At 36.1% G+C, this 12,385-nt stretch overlaps 1 protein-coding gene across 14 annotated transcripts in view; it reads left to right on the top strand.

Moving 5' to 3' along the window:
* The window catches only part of NAALADL2 (N-acetylated alpha-linked acidic dipeptidase like 2), a 433,689-nt gene that overhangs the window by 394,879 nt on the left and 26,425 nt on the right, over positions 1 to 12,385 (top strand). For all 14 annotated transcript variants that reach the window (XM_084529574.1, XM_084529579.1, XM_084529568.1 and 11 more), the window contains one exon: positions 10,427 to 10,520. In XM_084529574.1, coding sequence (XP_084385700.1) covers positions 10,427 to 10,520 — 94 coding nt within the window. The remainder of the gene's footprint in view (positions 1 to 10,426; positions 10,521 to 12,385) is intronic.

Here is a 12,385-nt window from a genome sequence, read left to right as displayed (position 1 = left end):
TTATCATTAAGGTTTCTTATGAATTCTGAGGGCCGTTCTGTAGCATGGTACATTTTTCTGAGTTTTCTTTCCCTGGTTATATAAATATTCCGTGATGAGAAACATTATTTGTTAGGTCATTATTCACTGTTGTTCAGGGACAAGTTTGAAAGGTAAGAGAGATTCTTTTTCAGGTAAATTGGTATCCTCAGGAGCATGCCAGATAATTATAAAATACTTCACTTGGTTCAGCAAACTGACCTGAGATTCCCTACGGCTGAAAGAGTTTGTCAGACTTGGCATTTTCCTCAAGCCTGAGGGAATCTTGCTCAGTCCCAAACATATTCATCTTTAATTAATGTTTTCTTTTTAAAATAAAAAATCTTTCACCACCTTTATATTTTAAGTTATATCATTTAATTACAGGAGGAGGTATGAGATCCCTTCCTGAGATTTAAATTTCAAATTATTAATGTAATTCAATTTAATACTTCTTATTCTACGTATCTTACATGGTATACATTGAAGATTAAATATTCCAATTTGAAAAGTGGTGTGAAAAATTCAGAGAAATTACATCTTTCAATTATGATACCAACAAGAAGTTTAAATACCTTGCTAGCTTAGTAACTACCACGTGAGTACATCCAACAGTAGAATTTAATCCTTATTGAAATAACCACCTCACAGACAAATTGAGCCTCTGTGGGTACTGCAGTAACCTGTGTGTTTCATATCCTGGCATCTGGGGATAGTCTCAGTATATTATCCATCCAATTCTCCCCTGAAGTGGAATGTGTCTGTTAATGTTTATGAGTCTTTTCTGTGAGCTATATACTAGGGAAGTATGGATTTTCAGCTTCCCTTGGATCAACACTGTGGTTCACTAGTGTCTCACCCTCAGGGCTCGTCTATCTTCTTTAATGAACTGCCAGTGCTCCAGTCCTCACTGATTAGGGTGACCTAAATGGAAAAAATTGAGGTACCTGTGCATCAAGAGGTTGCAAGAGAGGAAAGAACAATATTTTCTCTATATAACTAGTTAATATCTTGGCTTCACTGAGTTAGAGAGTATGGAGGCTTTAATATGTAGTGTTCTCATAATGCTTATTCTGTTGAGTCTGTGCTGAATTGATTGTCCCAAGATTTCACTTCTGGTCTTCAAGAAACCATTGCCTCATTGAAGTTTTTTTTCAGCTTCTTCAATTCCTAGAGTCAATTTCTTCCATCCATTGTCCCTGGTTCTCCCCAAATCCCATCTGTCTTTTGCTAAGGCCTGACTGCTGCCTGGTGTACATTCCTCATGTCCACAGAGAAGACATAATGATTGCAAATCAAAGATCGTATAGTTTAAGGTTCCTGTTACAGCATTCCCTCATCCTCTTCTCATAAATATCCCGACCGAGTCAGGTCTGATACATTTTGAAGGTCATGCTATGCAATGAGTTTTGGATGGTGGAATATAAAAGCATTCCAGTGTTCTGATATCATGATACATTAACATTGAAAAGTGCATAAGTGAAATTGGGATAGATGAGAGAAAATAGAATAAAAATGTATTGTCACAGTAATGGAAGAGAAAGGAGGAATTAGGAACATCAAGGAGAATGACTGTTAGATACTGAAGCAGATTATATGCATTATTTTAATTAAGAGGGCCTAATAGTACATATGGTTTCCTTTGAATAATAATTGCATGCTGATGAAGTGTGATTAGAGACTTTTTTTTTAAGGAGTTCAATTAAATCAAAACCATTTCTGTAAATGGGGAGTGATTAAAAAGATGATATCGAGGCCTAAACTGAAAGCTATAGCTGAAGCTTCACATTGTCGATTTCTTCATTATTGCACTTCTCTGATGACTATTATCTGTTTTTTTGACAAGTCCACAAGTTTCTGGTGAGTCCTGCAGATTCAGTATTAAGAACTGGTGTTACAGACCAAATGGGAGTATTTGCATGTCCCTGAATGTATGAAAGTGGGATTGGTCCTAATTCAGGAAGATTCTTGGTTCATGCATGTATCTTGAATCATATGAGAAGGTACTTTCATTAATTAAGACTGTAAGAAAACATGATGTTTGCTGTGCTAAAATTTGTGTTATTTTAGGGTGCTTCTGAATCTGGGTGATTTAATGCAAACTTGCACTGTTGCTTGTTTTATCTGCTAGTCACTATTGTCTGAGTTGCAAAGCTCATAGACCAGTAGGACTGGCCAACTGTCTGGCAGCCATTAACAAAACTATTAATTATCTTGCTGATTCCTATCATCTTGAGTTTTGATTATCCTCTAATCTAATGAGTATGGAGGGCAGGTTGAGCTAGCATCTTCACTGGAGTCTTAAACACGCACATTAGCCTGGGAAAGGTACTGATATTCACTAGCTGGTAGCAAACACAGTAGAGGCCTTTAATAGCAAAGAAGAACATGATGTTTTCTATAGCTATGTACCAGTGCCTAGGAATCTACACTGATACATCTTGTCTTCTATTATGAGGTGGCATTTGCTTTCTTTACAGTTTCCTTCATGATTTGAAAATACTCAAAATTTCTTGTCCTGCAGTTTGCAGTTAGCTAGTTGTGTGTTCTGTCCTTGGAATGCCTGTATTACATGTGAAAATAAAGAAAACAATAAGCTACGTAGCCTTGATTTAAGGTAGTAGAGATCTATCCAAGGTGCAATTTCTGTATGTGATTATTGTCATTAGGGATCTTTGCCTCTGATGTGTGCAAATAAATTTCATTTCATATTTTATTACATATTTCTCTTTCTACCACAATAGCTAAATCCATTTCCTCAGGACTGCCTGTAACCAGCTTCAGGCAGTTAACATTGTTTCTTTCAAAAGGATCTTTAAAAAGGATGCAGTTTCCCACTTCTCTTGCTATACCTGAAGTGGGTCAGAGAATGCAAGCATTTAAAAGGTCACTTTGTGTGCAGTGATGCCATCCTTGTTTATGGGAATGCTATATGCAAATTATTCAGCTCTAAAACAAAGTTTTCTGTATTTGTCACATTCAAAGCCGGTAGCTGGTAACCAGAGCAACCTGCCTTTAAAGTTGGAGATAAAAAAGAATTAATGCTGGAACAAACTTTTAAAATTCTCTTTAAGAAATATAGTATGAAGGTTTGTAATGGTGTAAAGATTTATATCCTTGTGATGTGAGCACTTCACCCAGTGCTCGTGAAGCTCTTTGTGCAGAAGGGCATCTGTTATATCCTTTGGCATGCTCGTAACTACCCACACTAAAGCAAAGTCTGAGTGACTTTAAGCTTTTTTTTTTTTTTTTTTTTTTTTTTTAACCAGAGGTTTAAATTTAGTGGCCCATCTAGAATTTGATTCATCTGACACTTTCTTTGCACCTAGATACCACTAGAATTTGACAGACATAAATATGAAATACATGATTATAAACTCATCTCAAGATTATTGCTGCTTACCTGCATACTTCAAAGATGTGCAATTTGTGTTTATATGTAGGAAAAAATAAGAACAAATCACTTCAGTGACTCTCCCTGTCTAGCTACAATTCTGCACTGCTACCCTTCCCACACAGGGAACTGTGCTTTCGCATCAACTTCATGGTTCCCTGTGTGAGCATTATCACTGTGTCTTCAGCACAGGCATGAAATGGCTCTGCCTCGGTTCCAAACAAACCGGGTTCATTCATGTGGTGCCAAGCCTAAGTTAAGCCGTTATCTTGGAAGTTGAGTTACCGATCCCTGCTCTCTGACGCTGCAGTAACAAGAGCATGAGAACTGCTGTAACAGGCTGGACTTCAGCCCTCTTCCCAGTCTCTGACCATAGCTACCAACAGACACTTCAGAAGTGTGTTTCCCCTGTGACCACAGCTGAAATTAGAATCTGGAGCGTATTTTTTAGTAGTCAGAAGTGCACCTGCCTTGCGTGAGTCTGTCTGGTCCCGTCTGGGACCTGTTTGTGCTCCTGGCATCTGACATATCCCATGATGAACTCCAGAGCGCATTGGTGCAGGACTCGAAGCACCTCTGCTGCTGTGAAAGGGAGGAGGACTGCTCCCTGCCACACATGGAGAGAGAGGTGGTGACCCCTTGATGTCCTCACACACATCCTTTTCGTTGGTGATCAGGTTAGAAGGTAGAAGTGGGTGAAAAGAAACAGTTTTAGTAACTCTTAACTCCATATTACCACACAAAGTTATAACCTGGGGCATGGGGTAGTGCTGCTCATTAGAAATCCATACAATTTAAAATAAATATGTTGATTATGATTCAAATAAATAGTTTAATATGCACATAATTTATACTTCCATGTAATTTACATAAATATTTGAGATGTAGGAATTTCTGCATATACACGGAAAACAAAACAGGAGTATGAATTTCTTTGAAGTGCAGTTAATTTAAGGCACTGGGCTAAATGGTCCCTACCAGCTGTGAATGAAATCTATAGGTAATTTACTTTCAGTCCTCTAAGCAATGTACATTAATGTCAGCCAACAAATTAGGTATTAAGAAAATTAAACATTTAAATAAGAGAATCCTTTTGATCTTAATCTGTACATGTATGTTCTTCAGAATTGCATCAAGAGTCATGCAGCAAAGGTAACATATGACTGTAAGTCAAGATCTGTGCTCCACAGAAAGCTGCCCAAGCTACCATAATTCCAGTATATTTTAGTACCGAACTTTGGGTTGATGCTGTGAGCCACCTTAATCAAGTAACTTGTGTAGTTTGCTACGCACAGGATACCTGCAAAGAGATCCATGCTTTGTTCATTAAGACTTTTACTTCCTGGTCAGTATTTCCTGTATTGAGAGTAAATAAACTATGAAATGTTGGAGGGGGTGTTGAAATAAGATGTAATATTTACAAGACCTCAAATGTGATTTATGTTTCCCTTGGTTAGAAACAGCTATCTGTTATGAATTACTATGCTCTAATTCACCTATTGTAGCCACAGACTCATCGTACTCTTTTCTCAGAGAGCCCTCTACTGACCTAAAATGCAGTATTTTGAACCAAATATCATTTAACCCAAAATTTTACCAGATCGGTAGTGTAAATACACATCCCAGTGCTGAGGTGAATATCAGTAAGAACAACAACAAACAAATATTGTACTATTGAATTTTTTAAGAAGTTCTGAATTTTCAGAAGTTGACAATTTTAGTTCAAAGCAAACATGGTTGTGCACACGTATGGCCAGATTTCTGTTTCTTTGTTGAGATAATATTCCTTTAGCAGTTCAGAAAAATAGTCAAAGAACTGGTCGTATTCTCACCCTTCTGCCACAGGATTCTCCTTTATGACCTCAAGAAACTCAAGTAAATTTTTTGGGGTGATAAACATAAGAAAAAAAACTGTGAAGACTGACTATGCAAAAAAAAAAAAGAAAGTGCATTGAGATCTGTGTTAAAAATGCCTATTAATTTATCTTGAGCCTCAAAATTACTGCCATTTGTCCAGTAATACTAGGATGAAATTACGGTATAGCTTGGAAATCATGGATTTCCTTTAAGTAGACTTGGTTTCTCATTCTGGATTAAAAAAAAAAAAAAAAAAATGATAGCTTGAAGGAAGTCTTTTAAAAAAAGCAGGAAGCAAATTTGGGAAATCTGTGTTATCAAAAATATTTAATTATGCATGATGGAGAGGCTGGGGAAGGCTGATTGTTTTAACATTTGAGATTGCTGATGTTGGGATTCTGAGAGAGGAACTTAATGTATGCAGGGATTTATTCCTTATTTACAGGAACTATTCAAGTACTACATGCAGCGGGTCTCTTCAGTCTAGTCAGGAATCTGCACAGGTAGCCTGTGCCACCTTATTAATTGTCTGCTTGCTAATGATTGTCATGTTTTTGGTAGTTCAGCTGCCATGTGTATGCTGGTTTTCTCTAAAAGTGCACAGGTATCAGTAATGTGGAGTGTTTTTAATATGCATAGAATAAAATTATATATAACAAAAATTTGGAAGTGATAGTGTAAAGGGAAGAAAAAAAAGTGTAGAATCATAGAATTACAGACTGGTTCGGGTTGGAAGGCAACTTAAAGCCCATCCACCTATGCTGTTTGTAACTTGGCACATGAGATCTGAGATGTCTCTTTTGAGTTTAGCACTTGCAATGTAACCAAAAATGTCCTAGAAGCTTAGCACTTACACCCACTGAGCTTTACATAGCTCATGGGCTAGATACTGTGCACAGTTCCAAATCCCACTAGACCAGAAAAAAAATAAAAAAGTGGCATGTGAACTTCTGTGCTAAAGAAAGTGCCTGTACACTATATTCTAGCAGACTGTTCCCTATCATGCATAATATTTTCATATCATTGTATCCACTAAAAGTGTTTATTATCATGCAAGTTTCTGCACATATGGTAGAATGGAAGATAAGTTGCCATCCCTGCACTGTCCATTAAAAGTGGATAACATTTAAGATGTATCCCTGCAAGTCTTGACCAAGAACAGCATGCCCCAAAAGCAGAACTGAATGTGTGGAGGAAAAAAATAAATAATCACGTTTTTGTATTCTGTGTTTAATTTTATTATTATTAATTTTGCATTTCAGTCAAAGTGCTTTGATCTGTTAGGTAGGTAGTTTTTATATTTGAAGGATTAAGTTACCATGAAGACTCAGTTTAACTCACTGGTAAAACAGGTGTGACATTCACACACACAGACACACACACAAAAAAAGGCATTTCCTGTGATGAAAGCCCTCCATTTTAATTTTCTTATTTACATTGTGAGAGAACTAATAAGATAGAGAATATTTCTAATTTACATAGATAAACATATTACGTGTGTTTCATTATTTTATGGTCATACAGTCTTTTGGAGAGTGATACAGATCCACGTAAAGTCCTTGTGAGATGACTTTCATAGCAAACTGTGGTTTATAACTTGCGTAGAATTTCAAGAAGACGTAGTTTCAAAGTGAGTAGGTTACAACACTTTGGAGGACAGAAGAGCCAATGGCTGAATTTAGGAAGTGTCATGGGATACTAAATTGTCTTTAACACCAGCATTTTTGACAGAGCTTTTTTTGGCTTTTGAGATATGCATGCTGTCAGACAGGTAGCGGAAGGGACAGTCATTATTTTCTTCCTAGAAATATGTTTATGCTGTAAGGTAAAAGATCTTGAAAAAATGATATCTCACACAGTTAATAGTTATAAACCTCTGTTGCATGTTCAGATTTATTTTGTAGTGTACTGTATAACTCTACCATTATCATTATGTTTTATATTAGTATTTATCTTTAAAGTTCATTAAATGCCTTTTACTTTACTGAAGAATACCTTTCCCTAAGTCAAGTGTGGTAGAAATGTTATTTTTTTTTTCTTTTTAAATTGTTAATGAAAAGAATTTCAGAATCAATTAGCATTTGAACTACTTTTTTTCTTTAGACTGGATAATTGTGCATATGTTACATCAATTACTGTGTGCATTGTGTGTGCATCATTATGTATAAATGTTACTTGAAAAGTTGTCATTAGTGTTACAATCGGTTCAGTATGGGAATAGAATCAATTATGTTGCTTTACTGTTTCAGTTTATGAGAAAATAGTTGCATTTACTCTTTGCTAAGTTATTCTTAAATTTAATAATTCAATAGTCAGTCTGAACCATTTTTCATTGGGGAAAGGGGGGAAGAAGTTTGTCTTTATTTTCTGTGTATATTCAGTGTTGTACTTGAGGGAATGGTATATCTGAAAATAATACTGTAAATAAGAAATCAGTGGCCTTTTCTGTCTTGCTGCATTATGTGGGTTTGATATATGCTTCTGCAGCATTATTACTTTGTTCAAATCAATGCTCTGAGCTTTCCTTCTTGTGATTGATTTCTTATAGATTAGCCTAAAGAGTACATGATTTAATAAGCTCTGCTGTTACCTGTTCACTGACACACAAATGTCGGTATTATTACATGCAGAGCTACTATAAAATTTCCAAAATGCTTTGGTCAGTCATAACATTTTGGTGGTATAACTTTATTTGGATAAATAAGAAGAAACAACTTGAGTAGTCACAAAACAAAATAAAATTGCTTGGAAGAGATACAAAAGGAAAGAACTCAGATGAAAAAGAAAAATGCTTACCGTAGCATTCTCTTTAATATCACTTTGGTGCCTCAGAAAGAAACGTTTTTCCTCCATACTCTTGTGTTCTTATGCATTGCAGTAACAGATTAAAAAGAATCAATAGCATGGTATAACCATTCATGTCAGTAAAATGCATATCTTTCATATAAATATGTATCTTTCATTATGGTTTAGTGAAGGTTTTTGCAGAAATGGTGTATCATGGAAGACTTTAAATGTAGTAATATTTAGGATTCAATGGGTTTGGTCTCCATATAGAATGCCTTCTGCTTAATAGGATGTTATTTCATTTCTGCAGTTGCTTTTCTGTAGCAACTTACAGGTTATTAATATTTTGGGCAGTTGCATATTGGGGGAGTTCAGTGCAGGACAAGGAAGAATTTTGCATGGTGTTTGGACATTTAAGAACAAATTTTTAAAGTTGTTTATGGTTGGATTACATGAACCTGTTTTAGATACAGTTATGTAAAGATTTCTGTCTGCCCTAACGTTTTATTTTTTGTATTTCTGCAGTACCATTCTTTTATTCCTAAGACCAGTGTTTCTTATTGTTTTTCCATGCAGTGTATTAGCGCTGACAGAAAACGTAATGGCCTTCAAACATTAGTGTCCCGTGCAGTTAGGATGTTTGGAGAAAAGTCATATAAGAGCTTTCTGTGTAATACTTTAACACAGATGTCCAAACATTGTATTTTTCATCTTTCTCCAAGTTCAGGCTTAGTTCTTTAGTTTTCCTGAAAACATCCTGACATATCACCATTACTACCTACTTTTTTCTCACTCTATGCATGGTGAACTTTTTCTTTGTGTCTTTGGCAATATTTTCTAGAAGTAAATCTCAGTAGTTCCAGACTATGTCTCTGCACAGATGTAGGTTGCAGTGTAATATACAGCATGTTCCTTCAGTCTCAGTACAGAGACTCAACTCAGTCTGTGGTCAGGTCAGAAACACTATTTCTTAAATGCATTCTTAGAAATGTTGTTGGAGTTCTATTAAACTTTCTCCAGGAAAGTTGTCTTCCTGCTAATACCCTGTTTTCATTTACTTTCCTAGGAGGAGGGTTTCTTTTTCACTTGCAGTAATATTGTTTTTATTATTATTTAGAATTGTTGTCTTTTCCCACTACTTCTTATTGTAGAATTAAAATGCTACTTTCAGCACAGCAGCTATCATATTGCTTCTGAAGGACAGATATTATTTTAACATCCCCAGCACCTAGGGAAGTATTGTACAATATGATTTTGTTCAGTCCACATTTTTATAAACGTGATCACCATCACCTGCAGCCATCATTCCATTTTAGAGTGCAGTCCTACAGTGATTTTTATCCTTTTTGCAATATCAAGATACAAAGGAGATGAATGGAAGTTTCTTGCATGTTTTTGTCAGTTTGCTCTTATAGCTCCCACAAGCAGTGATGGACTTGACAGCCTAGAAACCAAAATAATCTGATTAATCACAGGCTAGGTGTATAGTCCATAAAAAAAAAAAAAACAAAAAAAAAAACACATTTTCATACATAGCTCCTGTATCATGTCTTAGCCTTGAGCTGGAGAGTGTATCTTGTATAAATGGGGAAAAAATAAACATTAAAAAAAAAAAAAAAAAATCATAAAATACTCAGCCTAGTCAGTACTTGGCCTCATCTCTGAAACTGTTGAAAAGAAGCATTTATGCCATTGGGTTTCGTTGGGTTTCATGACATGTCCTAATGTCTAGTCTGGGTTGGACTGAGAGTTCACTCATTTGGGTATTTCAATCAGTAAGTTACTAAGAAAATTTAGTGTTTTGTCCAAGTTGGAAGTTGTGTATCTCTGTGTATCAAGTTGTTATGCATCTCCTCAAAAGATTCTAAGGTTTAAGGTCAGCTTGAATTTAGCCATATGGTTAGCCAGGGGCTTGATCTGAAGCTCTGTCAATGTCTATGATTTCTTTCTTTTTTTTTTTTATAAATGTGTATGCTCTTAAAACCTGATGACTAAAAGCAGAGACCTAAAACAATAAACCTCATTCCTATTCTTAGAAAATTGAGATGTTTTATTTGCAAATGAAGCACAACTACAGCCCTTCAGAGACTACTGTAGTCTAGTGTCCTAGGTCCAAAGAAAAAGTACTGCACAGAATTCTTATGTGTAGTCATAAATTGTAATCTCTTAACATCTTTTCGTGTTGTAATGGAAAGACAATGGGTCTAGGTCAATTTCCTTTTCAAAAATATGTGCTTATGGGATATTACTAATTTTTCCCTGAAAATCCAGTGTAATGAAACTATGTTTATTCTATGAGAAGTGCTGGTTATTTAATCTGTTAGAAACTATTTGATGTTGTTGTGTTTTGTTTTGTTTTATATTTTTCAGCTAACAGGACAAGTGACTTTACAAATTGCCAATGAACCAGTTTTGCCATTTAACGCCCTCGACATCGCACTAGAAGTTCAGAACAGTCTTAAAGGTAATTCTTGTTAGAGGAATATTGTTCTCTATTAATACAGAGAAAAAAGGGAATCATCTAGTCCCTTAAATCATCAACAGATTTTTAATTTCCACTTGAATGATAGCCAGTGATTTTACTAGTTAAACAGTGTCATTATATAATGTTAAATAAAAAAGGTTTTGTTGGTAAATAAAACCATAAACTGTTTATATTTAATCTGATGTTATTATGTCAGTTAAGCAATAATTACTGTTAAAATCTCATAATTAGAGTTAAAGATAACAACTGCTGTGACTGTACTCCTTGATTTTATTTTCCTTCAAGACTGTATTTGGTACAAGCAAGAGAGGGCTTCTAATCCCATTGCCATTTGTCTCTATTTTCAACCATCATCTTCCTTGTTTGATTACTGCCTTAGCTTACCCTGGTGGATCATGCTGACCTTCGTCCGTTCACAACCATGAAAAATCACGATGATTTATCAATGCTTATTGTCTGTATTTGAAGCTGAATGATCTTGATGCATTTTATATTGTGTGTTGAGGTTAGGAAGAGGGACAAGACAGTTTCTAGTTAGAAAGTAAACAAAACTGACTGATAACTTGCATATGATGCAGATACAATTGACTCTGGGTTTGGCACTGTTTGCTGGGTGTAGGAAGAATGCTTTGATAAGAAAGTGCTCATCAAGATTGTGGAGCTGTTACTAATATTGCTATGTCACCTTCTCACTTCTAGCTCTTTCTGTTGTCTTGTGGCCTTTAAGGGCTTGATAAAAGAAAAAGCATTCTGCAATCTTTTTGTATAGAATTGATAGAAGAGCTTGTCTTGAGCTGTTTAAGGTAACACAGTTAAAGGGCACAGCTGTACGTTCCCTTTGCTTCTCGGGGCTGTCCTTTTCAGTTTTGTTTTCCTTTCTTTTCTACAGTTAGTAACTGGTGTGTTGTAAGAAACTTACTCCATTGCATGTTACTAAGATGTCCTCAGAACTTTGCAGAAGAACAATAAACCCTCTTGCCAATTATGAAAAGAGTCTGTTTTAGCTCTAGTTCCAAGGACTAGGGAGGAAAAGGAAGTCTAGGATCATTCACTATTCAGTGTCACTTGACTACGTAAGTGTTCTGCTTAAGTATCATGTGTTTTCATCCTCCCATTTTTGTCCCTTGTCCCTTACAGTTTCATCATATTTTGGTGTATTGATAGAATCACAGAATGGCTTGGGTTGGAAGGGACCTTAAAGATTATCTAGTCCCAGTGATTTTGCCCCGCGGGCAAGGATGCCAGCAACTAGATCAGGTTGCTCAGAGCCCCATCCAGCTTGGCCTTGAACGCTTTCAGGGATGGGGCATCCACAGCTTCAGGCAGCCTGAATAAGCAAATCAGGTAAGCTCTAAGCCATCACTGGGTGAGAGAGGCCTATCAAGACAAAGTTAACTGGGGGTGAGAATTTCAGTTTTGACCTATATAGGAAGGCAGAGGTTGTGATTTAAAGCTCTTTAGCTGACACAGTGTCAGTTGTCTGTTGCTTCCAATCTATTAGTCCCTTTCTTTTCCACAGAATGGATCTTTTACAGAAGTTACAGCAGCTGAAGTACTTGTGGTGATAATAGTAGGCAGTGCTAGCAGAAGTTTAAAAATAATCTATTTTATGATAAGCCATTTCCAGGAAAGTCTGCATGACTTTCCACAGCCCTGGCTCAACCCATACATTTCAAAACATCATTCTGAACTCTCTGTCCTGAGAAAAATCAATACAGAAACATATCTCGTCATTTACTTGATGGCTGCATGCTCATTGCCTGCAGCTATCTGCTAATCTTCAGCTTGGGAGCGTTTTACCCGCTTGACCATATTTCCCTGATCACTTAGGATGCTTTTCAGAG

This window comes from Aythya ferina, assembly GCF_964211825.1.
Source record: "Aythya ferina genome assembly, chromosome: 9".
NCBI classification, from domain to species: Eukaryota; Metazoa; Chordata; class Aves; order Anseriformes; family Anatidae; genus Aythya; species Aythya ferina.
The sequence above is the reverse complement of the archived record's forward strand: the minus strand, read 5'-3'. Positions and strand labels throughout refer to the sequence as shown.